Below are 17,674 nucleotides of genomic sequence, written 5' to 3'. Positions count from 1 at the left end.
AAAAATAGTTTTTTACACGTAAAAAATAAGGTTTTAAAAGTTTTATTTTTAAAGGTTGGTACTATTAGACTTGGATCAAGACAAATTAACAATTGCATTTATCACATTACAATTGCATTTATCACATTAAGGAGGCCGAAATCGACAAAATATCAGGAGACATCTTTTAATCGGCATTAAACTTCTTACACTATTTCGCTAACAAGAGAAAAAAAAGTCAGTGGCGTACATACTTTTTTTTAAATATTCCTGTGATAACCCATATGCACGTCCCTGACGAATATGTCGACACTTTTTTTGCTTTAAAATATGTGGCATTTATAGTAACTTTTACCCTAAAAATTTAATTCAAAACGCTAATAGTACTTGGACAAAAATTATAATAAATCGAAAAATTAAGACTTTAACACCCTGTAGCTACGAAACAATGCACAATCCGAGGCAGAATCGGACCTATGTTGATATAAAAAATAAATAATATTTTTACGTGAAGAATATCCCCACTAGAGATGGCACATGTTTTTTTAAACACCCTGTATATTCAAATTTGCCAAAATGATAATTTACAGACTAGTCTACTTTCATTCATGCCAATCTCACTTTCAGACGAACACTAAGTTTTACTCGTTTTAGATGGCAAATATTTGCGTATCAAAGAAAATTAGAAATTTAGATGAACTATTTAATTTGAATTTCAACGTTCAAGGCATCTAAAGGCTTAGAGCTGATTTGTGATTTGTCTCACCACTGTCTCTGTGTTTTTTATTTTACATTTGTCGGTAATAGATATACCGTATAATCCAAATCTTTTTGAAAATTAATATCTAAATATCCACCAGTTTCTACCTAATAAAGTAGACAAAGAATTTATAGAATTTTATGCAGAATCTAAAAATAAAATAGGAATAAGATGCTACATTTAAAAAAAAATGTTATATCCGCTACACTTTTCTGGAGCACCTGGTATTTACTCATAAATAATTCGAAATTATACATATATTTTCTATCTTAACATTCTTAAAAACTATCCTGTTTAACATTTTTTTCGGAATATACATAGCCATCGCTGACGCCGTTTTTTTTCGATCATACGGTATTGTTTTTAACTAAAAATAAAAAAATGCAAAACATTTTTCAAAAAATTCCAAATTTAAAAAAAAAATCGCGAAGGAAACTCATATACCTACGTGTTTCTAAGGTCGAAATATTTTCACTTATTTAAGACTCACCCAGTATAAAACAAATGAGCTTATAAATTGAATTATATTTTTACGTTGATCCACTCTTTAAAAGTGTAAAAAAATTAAATAAATAAATTAATTATAACTAATTAATAAACTACTTATTAATGATTAATAATAGGTAATTTTTGGTTTGACATGTAAACTATAGTGTTATAGCGTAAATGAAAAAATAATAATATATAGGTTGCGCCATTAAAAGAAATAAGAATTTTTAATTTGGAATAGTTGGAAATCTTAAATTTATTTTGGTCACCCTGTAGCAGTTTTACATATTATATCATTCGTTTCATCTCTATAAAACTCTAGTACTAAATTTCAGTTGGTACCCTAACTTCAGAAACAGTAATACTATAGGCAGTTTTTTACCATACCGAAATCTAACTTTTCTTAAGTAAATTCAACCATTACAGATACTAAATATCTACTAGATATGATAGTATATAAAATATATAACATGATATATAAAAAAAAGTTATAGAATTTTACACAGAATCTAAAAATCAAATAAAAATAGAATGGTCTATTTAAAAAACATATTATGTTATATCTGCCATACATTTTGAAGCACCCTGTATACTCAAAAACAACTTTAAACCGTGTATCTTAACATACCCTACGCTTTTCCATTTACTTTTTTTAGTAATTCTGAAAAGAAACGTGATGATGAACATTATCACTGGCACACCCTGTATAACAGTGTTTTTATTTTATTATAAACAAAATAAGAAAGTAACTATCTAATATCAATCGAAATACATCTAAATACCTCTAAGTATAAATTTTCTACTAATATTACCTATATTGTAACACTTATTGATGGAAATATAACCTTATTACAAAAAAATATCGATATTGCAGATAATATTGTAAAAATTAGATATGATTACTATGAAAATGGGAGTCACCTCCATCTTGCATAAAATTTATACAAATTTTTATAGAGGTCATCAAAAATATATTATAGAATGATATCAATAACATGCAACTACTTACAATCACTTGTAGACACAATTGCCGTATGTTAATATTAGTCCCATTACACAACAAAACACTATTTTACAAAAACACAGAATAAAACACGGAATTTTTAAAAACATTTTTCAGTTCATGAAATAACACGAATTATATTCCTTCAATAAATTCCGATAACTACATGAACCGTACTTTTTCTATTATTGAGAGTTTTTTTTGTTCTGTTAGCTTGACAGTCATGGCTAACTTTTCAAAATTTCTCAAGCGCTCAGACGGCAATCAGCATGAAAACAGAACTAACGCCGGTTCTAGACTAAATTTTGAATATTTTAATGGCGGATTTACATGAATAAAAGAATTTCTTTTTAATATAAAGTTGTAAAATGCTTTTCTTCAGTTTAGGGTCATGTTTTTAAACAAAATATATAAAAGTATTGTTATAAATAAGTGTTATAAATTACTATAATAAATAAATTAGATAAAAACAATGAAAATATGGAAGTATATTGTGTTCTGAATGTAAATGATTAAAAAAGAAGGTAAATAAATTAATTTGAGTATATATTTACACGAAATGAGTTGAATAAAGCTTGGATTTTTATTTTTTAATAAATTTCTTTTATTTATGTATATGCAAAATATTTTTTAAAAGCTATTTTACGTATCATTTTAAAACAGTTTATTTCAGCTTTTTTAGCGTTACAACAATGTGTTAAAATTTATGGGGACTATATAAATTAAAAACCTATACATATATACTTGTAAAATATACAGTAATTTTGCTAATTATCGTTTAATTGGATAATGTGATAGTATTAATTACCAAAGCTACATATTTTATTAGTTATAGCTCGTTTTTTTGTGCTAGAAAATTGATTCTGGAAATATAATTATATACCGTATGTCCCCGGGTTGTCTTTACAAAAGATTTTTTTTTTATTAACTTTTTGAGAAAAATGTATGTTTTAAAAAAAGTTTTTACTTGTTCTGAACCGGTTAATTTCGTTTATACTTTTTCAAGCTTTTCTAGCGTTTCACAACAAAAATAATCTACAATTATTAATCCCGTTCATACTTTTCCAAATTTCCATACTGTTTAAGAGAAAATAAAAAAACTCGAAAATATAGTTGAATTTTTACCAGTCCTAAACATCAAAACGCGTTTATATGGTAATATAATTTCGTTTTCTATCTCTGAAAGTCATTTTTTGTTGTTTTAAAATGTTAAAGAAGCACAAAACTTATTTGGTTCAATGCAACCACCCTGTATACATTTTTAAAAAATCTTAAAATATGTAAAAAACAAAATAAAATATACGTGTTTAAGCGTTTTTTTCGGAAACTTGACCGTTTTTTAAATAAAAAATATTGTAATATTTGAGGGGTGGTTTCACCCTCTTGGAACTGGAATTTCTAAAAATCCCTTCTTATCGAACCTTTACACCCTAGAATCAACCTGTATGCCAAAATTGAGCTTCTTACGTTGAGTGGTTTGAGCAGGATCGTGATTAATCAGTATGTCAGTCACTAAAGGATTTTATATATTAGTATAGATTATTAATATAAATTTATTTCAAAAACTAGATACAATTAATAAAAATAAAATTACTAAGAATTGTTATTATTATTTGTCATGTGTTATATTTTAGAAATCAAATAAAATAAATCTTTCTCTATAGTTCAGTCGCTAGATGCGGATGTACAAATATTTGTATTTCGAATAATTATACTGTTTTTGTAAAATATAAATTTTCAGAAACCAACGCAAAATCAAAATTTATCGATGCCATTTGCTACTATAGAGGATATTAGTATTATTTTTAAAATACAAAGTTGTCGCAAATAAATAAATTACTTTTTCGAATACTATTTTGATCTGGATATCGTTTTAGGTAATAAGATTTCCTTTAATTAAGGAAAATTTCGATTTGAAGCTATTTTTGGCGGTTGTTTTTTTTTATGCCTAAACCAACATTTCATTTACTATAGGTATAGCCATTGCTTTTAAATACATGCTCTCCAAAATGTTATAATAAACTGCTAATTATTTTCAACATGTTGATATTGTTTTAGGAGTGGATACATTAAGGATTTGCCTGATATTTACCTACAACCCCCAGAGGTAAACTTGGGTGAAGCACAGTTTAACCGTGATATTAATCTTGTTTATACTTGATATTCTATTATTAAAAAGGAGTTTGTCATCATAACTGAAAATAAGTTGGTTATTTTTACCTATAGAGAATACTAAAATTGCTTTATGGTAATTAAAAAGCAAAACAAAAACAACTAACATAAAATTGGGGGGGGGGGGGGGGGGGGGATATACCCCCTTAAACGTTAAGCATTTTTTTTTGCTTGGGTAAATTTGTGTACGAGTCAGTGTTGCCAGAATTGTAAAATTTCGTCGATTGAAGAGCTGGAGGATTTTTATCCAAAAAGAAGATAATATGCCAAAAAGAAGATAATAATAAATAATAATAGTCGCCAATGACAAAGATGATATGCAATATATGCTAAGAAAACTTATTTAAGAATACGGAGAATGGAGCCTGACAGTTAACATAGAAAAAACAAAATATCTATGTATAGGCGAACAAGAAGGAAATTTGAACTTGGACAACGGTCAAGAAATTATTCAGTCTCAATAACTTATGAAAAGGAATACAAAAATTTTTAAAAATGAGAGCAATTAAAAAACGTGCGAAAAGAAATAAAGTTTTTAATCTATCCTCGCTGTTAAAGTATTATTTAATCTACCCTCAGGGCCGTTCCTGGCGAGCGTGCAGTGCGTGCACGCACGTAGGCGCAACATTTTGGGGGTGCAAAATCAAAGGGTCAATCAGTATTTTATAACAAGAAACCGATACGTTTTCTTGCCAATAAACAATTACTTAAATCATAGGATAAAGTTTGCTTAGCGTCTTTTTTGCGTTGGCCGCACCGAATAAACAAGTCTAGGGCAATCTGTCGGCAACACATTGATCTCATCTATTTATTTTATTGATTTTATGGAAAGTACTGTTCATTAAAATGTTGCATCCTATGTTATAGAGCTTGTTTCTCTCTACAATTTCCTGTCTCACAATGTACCGTTTGTGTCGGGGAAGGGATCATAGTTTCATAGTTGTCGATTTTCGAAGGAAATCAGTAGATGTATATTATTTCGTATATTTTTCATTTTATTGATTTTATGGAAAGCACTGTTCATTAAAATGTTGTATCCTATGTTATAGGGGCTTGTTTCTCTCTACAATTTCCTGTCTCACAATCTACTGTTTGTGTCCAGGAAGGGTTCATAGTTTCATAATTGTCAATTTTCGAAAGAAATCAGTACATGTATATTATTTCGTATATTTTTCATTTTATTGATTTTATGGAAAGCACTGTTCATGAAAATGTTGATCCTATGTCATAGGGCTTGTTTCTCTCTATAATTTCCTGTCTCACAATGTACTGTTTGTGTCGGGGAAGGGATCATAGTTTCATAGTTGTCGATTTTCGAAAGAAATCAGTACATGCATATTATTTCGTATTTTTTTCATTTTATTGATTTTATGAAAAGCACTGTTCATTAAAATGTTGTATCCTATGTTATAGGGCTTGTTTCTCTACAATTTCCTGTCTCACAATGTACCGTTTATGTCTGGGAAGAGTTCATAGTTTCATAGTTGTCGATTTTCGAAAGAAATCAGTACATGTGTATTATTTCCGAATTTTAGTTTATTGTTTTTATGTATTTCATATAAAATGGGTCAGTTTTTTACTTTAGGGTACTATTTTTGTTACTATATATTTGTGGTTTTGTTTGTTTTATTTATTTAATAAATGTTTTTATACTTTAATTAGAATAGTTTTCCTTCAAATTTTTGAGATTAAGATTAAAATATATAATTGATTTAAATATAAAAAGGACGCACCAAAGAATGCTGCTAGATACCCCAGGAACGGGCCTGTCTACCCTTGCGGTTAAAGTACTATTTTATCTACTATTTTTGATAGATATAAGGTAATTTTAACAGTTGCTATGGAAAAAAGTTTATTTAAATACATCGGTGTCAAAAAATTACCAGAAATAAGTTTTTAAAAATTTTCTCCTAATTATAAAATCGATGTACTTAAACAGCCGTTTCACAAAATGCCGTTAATAGATATTGTGACGTCGTTCATGTCGGCGGAAATTAATACCTGCCGATAAGCATTTTGCAAGAGCACCTGTGGCTCCGTGGCTGAGGCTATAGCTTCGTGAGCTCATGGTCCGTGGTTCAAATCTCACGCCGACCAAGCCTTTTTTATATTTTTTTGCTTGTAGCGTGATCTTATTGCATTGGTTTCACTCTTTTTGGTTGGATTGGTTTAGTTATTTGGCAGGTTGGTTAGCGTGGTTATTTGGAGGGTGTTAATTCATTGGTTAGGTGGCTATTTGGTGGGGTTGGTTGGTTTTTACTAATTTATATTTGTTTTTTATATTTTTTTATCAGTGTCGAGCTTAGTTGCGTTGGTTAAGTTGGTTATTTGGTAGGGTGGATAGCGTTGGTTAGTCCTTATAAAATTCCTATATTTCATAAAGCCCGTCAAGTGCGTCACATCAACGACGTCATACCTATTAACGGCATTTTAGTAAGCTACCGTTTAACGGCAGTTTAAGTACAGCCTTATAAAATAGGTAAAATACTCGAAATTTGGTGATTTTTCACGATATCTAGAATTTTTTATGAAGTTAAAGGAGTATGAAGGTTGTTTAAGGCTCTGTTGAAGAAATTCGCTTGAAATTTTCTGGCAACAATGGTACGAGTAAAGTCATCTGCTGATGATGCTCAAATAGTTAGCAAAACGAGCGTCCAGTGTTTAGTGTTTTGGTGTACTATGGTAAATTAGTGTTATATTTTGCCCTTGTATTAATATATCTAAAATAAAATTAAAAAGGTGTACAATACATTATTTATCCTATAAAAATACTTTTCCTATTATTACTAATGAAAGCTAATTTTAAATTTTCCAGTATATCTATAAATAGTATCAATTTTTTTCTATCAATAAATCATTCAATCCGCATCATTTTTCAACTATATATTTAAATTAAAAATTATCTATTAATGAATATAATAATGACAGAAAAACATTAATTAGAATATGAATATATGCAAATGTAATTTCATTTAATTCTGATATTGAAAATTTTAGATAAGGCTTTTGGTGTCGTATTAGCGTCAAAATTAGATTTAGCCAATATGATATTTGATATAGAATTAATTTAGTTGTTGATTTATGATAATAATATAACGGATTAATTTAATAAAATTACCATAAACATTATTTAAAAATTAGAAGTAATTTTATCTATAGCTAATAAAAAAATAATTTATTTAAAAATATTTCAAATAATAATATCATCAATTATAATCATCAATTTTGTAATTATTGGACGCATTCTTGTCTATTGTTGGCTATATAATAATAACAAATGCCTTTATTGTCAAAAAATTTTACAATTTGTAGACAAAGGTAAAGTAACAAACAAAACAAGTATACAAATTACATTGTCAGTCTTTTTGTTTAAAAAAACATTTATAAATGTTTACAATGTCAAAGAATAAAAAATAAAAATAAGATTCAAAAATATTTCGTAAGTTTATAGTAAATACAGTAATAGCAAATATTAGACCAGTGTTTACAAGATCAAATTTGATTATCAAAATATACGTCATTTACGGCGTAGAAAGCCTTGTCTAGCAAATAAGATTTCAATGCTTTGCGAAATGAAGAAAATGATGTTATGGTTTTGATTTCAAATGGCAGGTGATTGTGCATTTTTTTCGAGTTGTATAATATTGAACTTTTAACTAACTCTGAGCGTGATGTAGGTAGATGAAGATCTTGCTCCGCGTTCCTGTGTGGATAAGTAAGTGTGAGATGGCCTTTCTTGAGAAGCTGATATATGCTTACGTATTAGGCAAACGGATTCAAATATAAATAAGGAAGGAAGAGTCAATATTTTTAATTCTTTAAAAAAGTCCCGGCAATGAGTTCTGCTGTTTAGTCCCAGTGAATATCGAACAGCTCTGCTCTGGAGCTTGAAAATGCGGTCAAATTGAGTCGCACAACACGTACCCCAGAATGGAAGGGCAAATCTGAGGTGCGACTCAAAAAGTGCATAATAAACAGTTCTAACCACTCACAAGTTAAGCTCCTTAGAAACAGATCTTAATGCAAAACAGACAGAGCTTAATTTTTTCGATATGCATGTCCCATTTTAGAGAATTCTCTACAACAAGCCCTAAGAATTTTACAGGTTTTACGACGTCAATGGTTGTGTTGTTGAGTACAAAAGGCTGCAGCGAGTTTTTATACGGCAAAGCTTTAGTTTTAGAAATGTTGAGACTCAGGAGGTTCGAATCGTACCAAGATTTAATGGTGATTAAGTCAAATAGTAATCCTATGAAATGCCGTGACGTCCTTGTTGCTCCAAGTGAAGCTAGTGTCGTCCATAAAAAGACATATTTTACCACTGATCTTTATATTAGCAATGTCGTTAAAAAAAAAGAAGGAACAAAATAGGGCCTAGTACTGAGCCTTGAGGTACTCCACATTTTATTGGCTTGCTAGAAGACAACGTGGTATCCACCCTCACAAGTTGACTTCTGTTGCTCAGATACGACTTAAACCATTCGAGAGAATAAAAAAATATATGTAGGCCCAAGTTATTTCTGTTAATTTCCTGTTCTCAGGTTTGCTCTTCTTCTAGGTCTGATCTCTCTCTGATGCTAATGTGACATACCCATATAATTTTACATAGGTATTCAATAACAGCAATTTATCTTTCCGAGCCAACTCTGACACCGTTTTTTTTTATTGTATGGCTTATAATTCTATTTTAAAATTAGTAACGTACCTAACAAGTTGCAACAGAGACACCTTATACAACTCTTAAGAATCCGATGGTTCCATCATGTCTCAAACGTATCGATCCTTGAAGAAGCTAACTGCGAGAGTATTGAAGTCATGGTTACAAAATCCCGCTTAAGATGGGCTGGTCACGTATGCAGAATGCAAGAAAACCGCATACCAAATTCTCTGCTTTACGGTGAGCCTGTAACTCAAAAGGTACAAGGACATTTTCCACGAAAATTTAAAGGGGATTAATATGCAGAATGAGTGGGAAGAAACAGCTCACAATAGAACTCAATGGAGAAGAATTGTAAACACAGTTAACAGAGACAACCAAAAAGTAAAGAGGCAACAAAGCAATGAGATTTTTGAATGTACGGAGTGGGTGCGGTAGACAGATTAGACAGATAACATCACGTATCGGGCTTTTCAGTCACAGAAAAGCTCATGAAAGAAAACGCCTTGCGTGACCATCTTCTGATGCATGTCAAATACTCGTCAGCGAGTATTGGCAGTATATATGTAACATACATAAGCGATATAAAGGTGTCCCAGACTGAGCTTGCATTAGAAGTAAAAATAAAAATAAAGAATGCATTTTTGTTTACAATCATCATCATCATCATCACGCAGCCCCCTTTCACGTCCATAGTTGAACATAGGCCTCCTCCAAACGTCTCCAGTTCTCGCGGTTTTTAGCTGTTGCAATCCAGTTACATTGGTTAAATGCCTTTCTTTTCAGGTGTATTGGGATATTTGCTCTAAAGATGTCCCTCATTTTTCCGTAAGCCGCCCATCCCAAGGTAATTCGTCTAGCCAGTTTACAGGTTTGGTTATCTCTGCTTATTTTGATCTCATGGCCCAAGTATACATATTTGTGGACTAATTCAATTCTGTTGTTGTGAATTTGTATGTGTTCGCTGGGCACCATATTAGTCATTATCTTAGTCTTGTCAAAATGTATTGTTAGTCCAATCTCGTGTAATGCATCGTTACGTTCTTGAAGCATGTCTTTGATCTCTCCCAGACTATCTGACACTATAACGATATCATCCGCAAAGCGTAGGTGGTTGAGTCTCTCTCCATCGATAACTATTCCTTTTTGTTGCCAAGCCAGCATTTTGAATGCATGCTCAAGAACAGTAATAAACAATTTTGGCGACATGGTATCGCCCTGCCTAACTCCCCTTTTTATTTTTATCTGGTTAGTTGTGGAATGTAGATTTGTCATATATGTTTTGTTGTAGCATTGTCATATATGTTTTTTATTATGTTACAATATCGATGGTCGATTCTACATTCTTGTAGCGCTGTTAGGATGGCCGGTAATTCTACCGTATCGAACGCTTTTTTAAAATCGACAAATATCAGTGCTAGGGGACGATTGTATTCGATGGTTTTTTCTATTAAGGTTTTTATACACTGCAGATGATCGTTGGTACCAAATTCGGAACGGAAACCAGCTTGCTCTTTAGGTTGGTAGAAGTCCAATTTTGCCTCTAGTCTATTTGTTATAATTCGGGTATATAGTTTATAAAGATCGTTAAAAAGGCTAATTGGTCTGTAATTTTCCAGGTCTGCTATGTCTCCTTTTTTATGTAAGAGGATAATCATTGAGTTATTCCACTTTGTAGGGATATTTTGATTTTCCAGACGGAGATTGAACAGCCTTTGAATATTGGTCATTAATACTGTTCCTCCCATCTTTATCGCTTCTGTGACGACACCATCATCCCCGGAGCTTTATTGTAATAATAATAATAGCTCCCGTATATAGCGTTTAACGCCTTGGGAGTAGCAAGGTACAGCTTGCCATACTAGAGCCGTTCGGTATACAAGGAAGGTAATGTGGCTAGCACTACGCTTCAATCGCCTATTATTACCTCAGGATTGTGAATCCCAAGTACTCATTTAAGGCTGAGTCGACCTAGATTCCCAAACTATTTTTATTTTTTTTATTTTAATAAAAATAGTCGGCTGATGCAATGCCGGGTGTGGGAATCGAACCCACACCTTGAGATTGGTAGACGAGAGCCTGTACCTCTACGCCACCGGGCACCAGCTTTATTGTCCTTCATATTTTTTAGAGCATTGTAAATTTCACTTACAGAGATTTCCGGAACATCCTCAGAACCCTGATTTTGAACCTTTCCTTGTAGGTACTTCCTCGAGTCTAGAGTAGAATGGTTGGTGTATAGTGTTTCATAGAATGTTTCCACAATCTGTAATAAATGTTCTCTATTAGATGTTATATTTTACCATTTTTGTCCTTGAGTTTGACGATTTCTTTTTTTCCATTAGTGAGCTTGCGTCTCATGATTTTCATGCTCTTATTATCCTCGATAGTTTTAATAATTTTTTCGTTTCTGTGCTTTTCTTTTTGTTTACAATACATATATTTAATCGAATTTATGAATAAAATATATCCACATAAATACAGTATTTTATTGAAATTCATTGTTAAATATAACCAATTCTAGGTTGCAATCAATCGAAAACAGATCACCAATCGGCACGTTGCTATTAGTTATTATTAACCCTAACAAGTAAAATGAATTTCGTGGAACACCGATGTCCAATACTATACAAAAAAATACCAGTTTTCAATTAATTTACAGCACATGTAAGCGATAGCAATAATGGGATTCAATTTAAAATAAAACTGCGCTACAAATTTGTTGGTTTATTTTTTTTACAAGGCGAACAAAATTTAAATACAACAGTTTAAATATTTTTATTTAAATATTTATTTTGTTAGACAATTTTGCAACAAATTTGATATTTTTGTCGTCGGAATGTCTACCTATGTATACAGGGTTTTCACTCAACTGGACCTATTGCGTGTTGAAATAACAATATTTAAATAGAAAAAAATAATTTCAGGTCTCAGTTTTTACCTTTTCAATAAGTTATATGATAACCGATATAAGAAGAACGTCAAAAACTGTAAATTTTCAAATTCACCCTGTATTTCAGTAACTAAGTGAGTTAGGACAAATCTGTGTGTAGCATCTTTAGTTTCATAAAAAGTATCATAGTGATGTGAACACCGCATTTTTGTATCTCCGCTCGTAAACGGGAGACGCTGTAAAACACATGAAAATGGGACACCCTGTACAGGGTAGATCAAATTGGGTGCTTTTAAAGGGAAACACCATTTTCTGTAGGAGATAGACGAAAACTAATATCGGTGTCTGGAGCTCAATTTTTATCAAAAACATGATGGTGAATACTACATATCGATATCTGTTACCGTTTCGGAGTTACGGGGTGGTTTTCAAAAAATGTGTATTTTTAACAAATCGCTATAATTTTTTTTTATGGAAAATTTTGTGTTTTTGTGAAAACATTTTTAAAGCACCTTTTTACGTAGAATTTAATGGTTTAAGTACAATCTTTTTAAAATTAATAATTTAAGAGTTACCAACAGAATATTTGCTTTTTTATATGGGACACCCTGTATATTTTTAATTCATTGAAAATAATTTAAAATTACCTTTTCAAAAATATGCACACTTGATATTTTTCTCGATTCCTCTTCGAAATATAGAGTTTTTAAAAATTCGCCCACCTTGAAAAAGTAGGCTTTGAACGGCGCCGGCTGTAATGCAAAAAAATTCGAGCTGTGAGCAGGAATTAAAACGCAAATAATATTTGCAATGAGAGATGCAGAATTTTATAACAATTTAAACTGTATTTAACATCATCGACATATTTAAACTATATCTGATAACAATAAAAATAAATAGCAAACCAAGACATGAGATTTTGCTACAGTTGTTCGACATATCGACTATCTTTATGGAAAGACAGGATGGGGCATTGGCGTAACTACAGGGGTGCCCGGGGGTGCCACCCCCCCCCCCCCGGTTCTACTGGACACCCCAAAGAGAAATCCTGAATTATGACTCTTGGCTACGTACCTATTAATTCTTATTTGCTTGTGATGAAGTAAAAATGACGTTTTGTTTAGTTACTATTATTTTGTTGTGTTAAAAAAATGTGTTATTTTTATTTTTTTAGGTATTTAAGTAATCTACAGAAACACGGTTTGATAACCAAGCCTATGAAATTTAATGATAGAGAAATTCGTGTAAAAGTTTTAATGAAAAAATGTGTTTTTTAAAATTATTTTTCATTTTTAAAAAAACAAAACGTCACAAACGCGTTCACGTTTTGAACATTTCTCGTGGAATTAACTCGGTGGCGGTGAAAGAACCCTCGTATAACCGCTAAGTACTTCTGATTCTTGTATAGATTATACAGGCAATTTAAAAATAAGAACCTTTATTCTTCCGCTAAGATAAAAATCCATAGGCTCTAAGTCCGGCGGCGTAGACGGCCAAGGGCTGGGATCTTGGTTAACTATTCAATTAGTTAACTCTTCAGCATTCAGATGCGGTGCCTCGCCCTGTTGGAAAAATATGTTTTCGAGTTCCATCAAAGGCAGATCATCAATAAGGGGTCCAAAGCCTACTAGTTAAAAGTGGCGAACTTTTAAAAATTCTGTATTTCGAAGGGGACTGTAACAAAATATCAAGTGTGTGATTTTGGAAAGGTACTTTTAAGTTCTTTTCAGCTAATTAAAAAATGTACAGAGTGTCCCCGAAAAATCAAATTTTCTGTTGATAACTCTTAAATTATTAATTTTAAAAACATTATACTTAAACCATTAAATTCTACGTAAAAAGGTCCTTTGAAAATGTTTTAAATACAAAATCCAGCGATTTGTTAAAAATGCACATTTTAAAAGCGTCCAATTTGACCCACCCTGTACAGTTAGCGAGAATTGAAAATAATTTGAACAATTTGCGTCGATTATAAAAACGAGTTGACATTCAAATTCTTTTTAATAATAGAGTTCAAAATTACTTTGATGTTCCAAAGGCTATATGAACAGTTCGACACATCTATGAGGACAAGTGAAAAATACTGTATTTAATCAAAATAAATACTACACAGATCTCTTTAGAAAACAATGTCATTATAAGACTTAACATTTATAACAATTAATTTTAAGGGTATAAAATAGTTATAAAGCATGGTAAAGTTTTTATTATTTATTATCAATAAAATATTTTAGTTTTTCTGGATTTGTGACTATTATTGATATTTAACCATAAATATTATAAGAAAAATATATTTTTTTCCATAGCAACTGTTAAAATTGCCTTATATCTATCAAAAATAGTAGATAAAATAGTATCCACTTCAACCGCAAGGGTAGATTAAATGATACTTTAACAGCGAGGATAGGTTAAAAACTTTATTTCTTCTCGCACGTTTTTTAACTGCATCCATTTTTTGAAAATTTTTGTAGTTCTTTTCATAAGTTATTCGGGATTTAAATGGAAGTAATTTGAATATGTTTGATATTACAAAAAACAGGAAATATAATATATACGAGACACTAGTTAAAAGCATATTACTCTATGGATGTGAAACATGGCGACTCACTGAAAGGAATAAAAGGAAATTAGAGACAACAGAAATGGACGCGATTAGAAGAGCAATGAGAATTTCACGGAGGGATAAGATTAGAAATGAAGACATTAGACAACAGATCGGAATAGAGGGAACAATAGTAAATGATATAGAACAAAAGCAATTAATATGGTACGGCCACGTTCAGAGAAAAGAATTCCAAAACAAGTCATTCATTGGATACCACCTGGTAAACGAAAGAGAGGACGTCCCAAGAAAACATGGATGGAAGGAATAAGAAGGTCGATGAGCGAGAAAAATCTGACCGAAGAGCAATGGGAAAAAAGTTAGGCATCGGACAACGTCGTAGGACGTTCTGACCCGAATTTATATATATAGTTTGAATATGGCGTTTGTCGCCTCAGCCTAAATATCTGTTGGTAATTTTCTGGCTCCAATTCAATCAGTAATCGACACGAGAGAGAATTAAAAAATATTGACTCAAAACTGACAACTAAAGAGACAGCTTTATTTATTTGTCAAATTACATAGAAACCAACGCCAACCCAGCACAATATTTTTTCTATTCGTAATAAATTCCTTGAAATAATAATTTCTGAATATTTTTAAAACGTAACTCGCTATGAAAAAAAAAATATTGTTTTATACACGACGATAAAATCGGGGAAGCATCTTAGAGCACTTTTCATTTTATTTTTATCTGTAGAATCATCCACCAAAAATACACTAGATACACTATTTTTTGACACCTTGTATACTAAGTATTATTTATTAATTAAATTTAACTTTGAAAGATATCTTATTTTGATATAATGTTGACAAGAAATATTAAAACTGAATATCTCAGTGTTCCAAATAATCAAGCTTCACTTCTGCGTCAAATTCCAAACATAATTAGAGGCAAAATGAGTCTGGCGTTAGATAACTAAAACATCATAGACACGCGTCTGACGCGGAAAAGCCACAAGTAAACATGGCTTCCGGCTCGGGACACTTCCTCCGAGTTTATTTGAATTTTCCCCGTCCGGTGTTGTGCGCCGTGCGCGTACCAGTTATTTTTTCTCGACGCCATGTGTGTGCCTATCTATGTGCGCTCCTACTGTATATTTTTCTAGGTTGCGTGTGTTCCGAACAAGCTTAGATAAAGCCAAGGAACTCTACGTGTTTTCTATGTTTGAATATTAACGGGAAATGTATAACGTTAATATTAAAACTAAATTATTAATATAAGGTATATACTTTGAATAAAAATATTAAGAAAAATATATATCAACAAACTTATGCGGAAGACAATGGAGGATTAATATAGCCGAGTTAAATTCCGGTACATCAGTGAAAGCTACAATCAATTCAATAAATTAAAGCTACCTGGATAGCATTATATTCCTTTCTTAACCCTTTTATTTTAAGGTACAATGTAATAAAAGCATAACTAGTACGAAAAAAAGAACAAGAGCCGGAAGACATGTTTACTTATGGTTTTTCCTTGTCAGACGCGTGTCTATCCAGTTAGTTACTTCGCGCCAGACTATTTTCGACTAAATGTTCGTTCAAATTATCACAAATGAGCCGTGACTTTCTCGGAAAGCACAATTTTACTGTTTTGGCAAAGTTTGGTTTTGGTTTGAAGCTATTAGCCGAACCTATGACTAATTGTTTTATTGTTTCTCATAAATACACCTAAATATTCACTTGTATTTTCGGCACTGTAATTGACGAAAATATAGTTATTTAAAGCTCGCTTAGTCTTATGCAGCAGGATGTCTACTAATAGTTCCTGTGATTTTGGCACCAATAGAGATTTTCATGTATATTTGATATCAATTAAACTTTTAGTTACATAATCGAGGGCGCGATTTTTAAAATCATTGTTGCCAACCATGAACATATTCAGCGCCGTGCTGACTAACTGGGGATTCAGGTGGTAGCTCTGCTGTAAAAAATGTCAAGTTGCTGCATTATAATTAATTAATATTTATTTCCTGATGGCATTGTCATTCGTTTTGACACTTTTGTTTTTAAGTTTTGTATTAGGAGTTTTTGGTTTAAGTAAATAATGTTGTGATACTTTAAGCTTAAAAATGTTTACTAGCAGACCTTGCAGTCAAACATTGTTCTTTTTAGAACCTCTTTTAGTGCGAAGTGTACAAGACATCTTAATAGCCGTAAAAAACTCATCGCAACTTTATTAGGATATATTATAGAACGGGAAAGCGGTAGTAATGGCCCTTTATGTCCCTTAAGTGTTCTTAAGAAGTTTTGTTGATGTAAATAATAACTGTTTATATATTTATAATTTACTAGTTGAAGCCTGGCGCATCCGCTTCGACATCAGGAAAAAAAATGCTTTTTATTTTTTTTAATTAAATGAAAAACAAAAAATCCGGCGACAACAGTTTTTAGAAGAGCCAATTAGCTATCTTTTAGTAAAAAAAGCAACTTTCTGGAGTAAGTCGTTACTTCAGTAGAGACGACACAGATAAACATTAGCATTTTATTATATGTAGATTCATTTTTGTTTCATAAAATATTTTGATTAAAAGAAAATATGTAAAAGTGGGCAATGCTGTGCTGGTCAAGCTTAATCACGTGACTACGTGACTAAAAGTTTATTTGGTATGAACTGTACACGAGTCGTCAGAAAGTTCGGTTTAAGGAAGAATTGCATTCTATACTTAAGAGTCTATTACGTTGTACTATTCGGGTCGCTCTCAGGGGTTGGGTAAAGCAAGTGTTTGACAGAAGGAAATATATATTATATTTTAGAAATCTGCCTAAGGCTTTGCCCGATCCTGTTGTGTTATGCCACACCTAAAATTCCAAAAGCACTTGCTTTTATTAAGGCTTGATTAAAGTTTGCAGAGCATTTGCCATAGAATTAGAATTAGAATAAGTGGGAGGGGGTTAATCTCTGCGACCTTAGAGATCTATCGTGTCCCCCTTTCTTGAGTTATAACTCATCATACAGTCCTAGGACTTCCTACGGAGACCCGTGTCCCTCACAGTCGAGGAGCTACGACCCAGGCCGGGTAGGCGAAACGGTAGCTTGTGTCGCCTGTTGGGTTTAGAGGTAGGAGGTAGGCTCCCGACCCTTGGAGGAGGTGGTAGCTTGTATGCCACTTGCG

The 17,674-nt window shown here is 31.8% G+C and overlaps 1 protein-coding gene across 1 annotated transcript; it reads right to left on the bottom strand.

The window, feature by feature from the left end:
• Positions 1 to 9,744: 9,744 nt before the first annotated feature.
• On the bottom strand, positions 9,745 to 10,269 carry LOC115888045. The gene has a single exon (XM_030907614.1). The coding sequence runs from the start codon at positions 10,267 to 10,269 to the stop codon at positions 9,745 to 9,747; it is 525 nt and encodes a 174-aa protein (XP_030763474.1).
• Between the last annotated feature and the right edge of the window lie 7,405 nt (positions 10,270 to 17,674).

Source organism: Sitophilus oryzae, unplaced genomic scaffold (genome assembly GCF_002938485.1).
Source record: "Sitophilus oryzae breed Bouriz unplaced genomic scaffold, Soryzae_2.0 scaffold_682_pilon_pilon, whole genome shotgun sequence".
Lineage (NCBI taxonomy): Eukaryota > Metazoa > Arthropoda > Insecta > Coleoptera > Curculionidae > Sitophilus > Sitophilus oryzae.
Note: the sequence above shows the minus strand (reverse complement) of the source record. Positions and strands in the feature narration are given on the sequence as shown.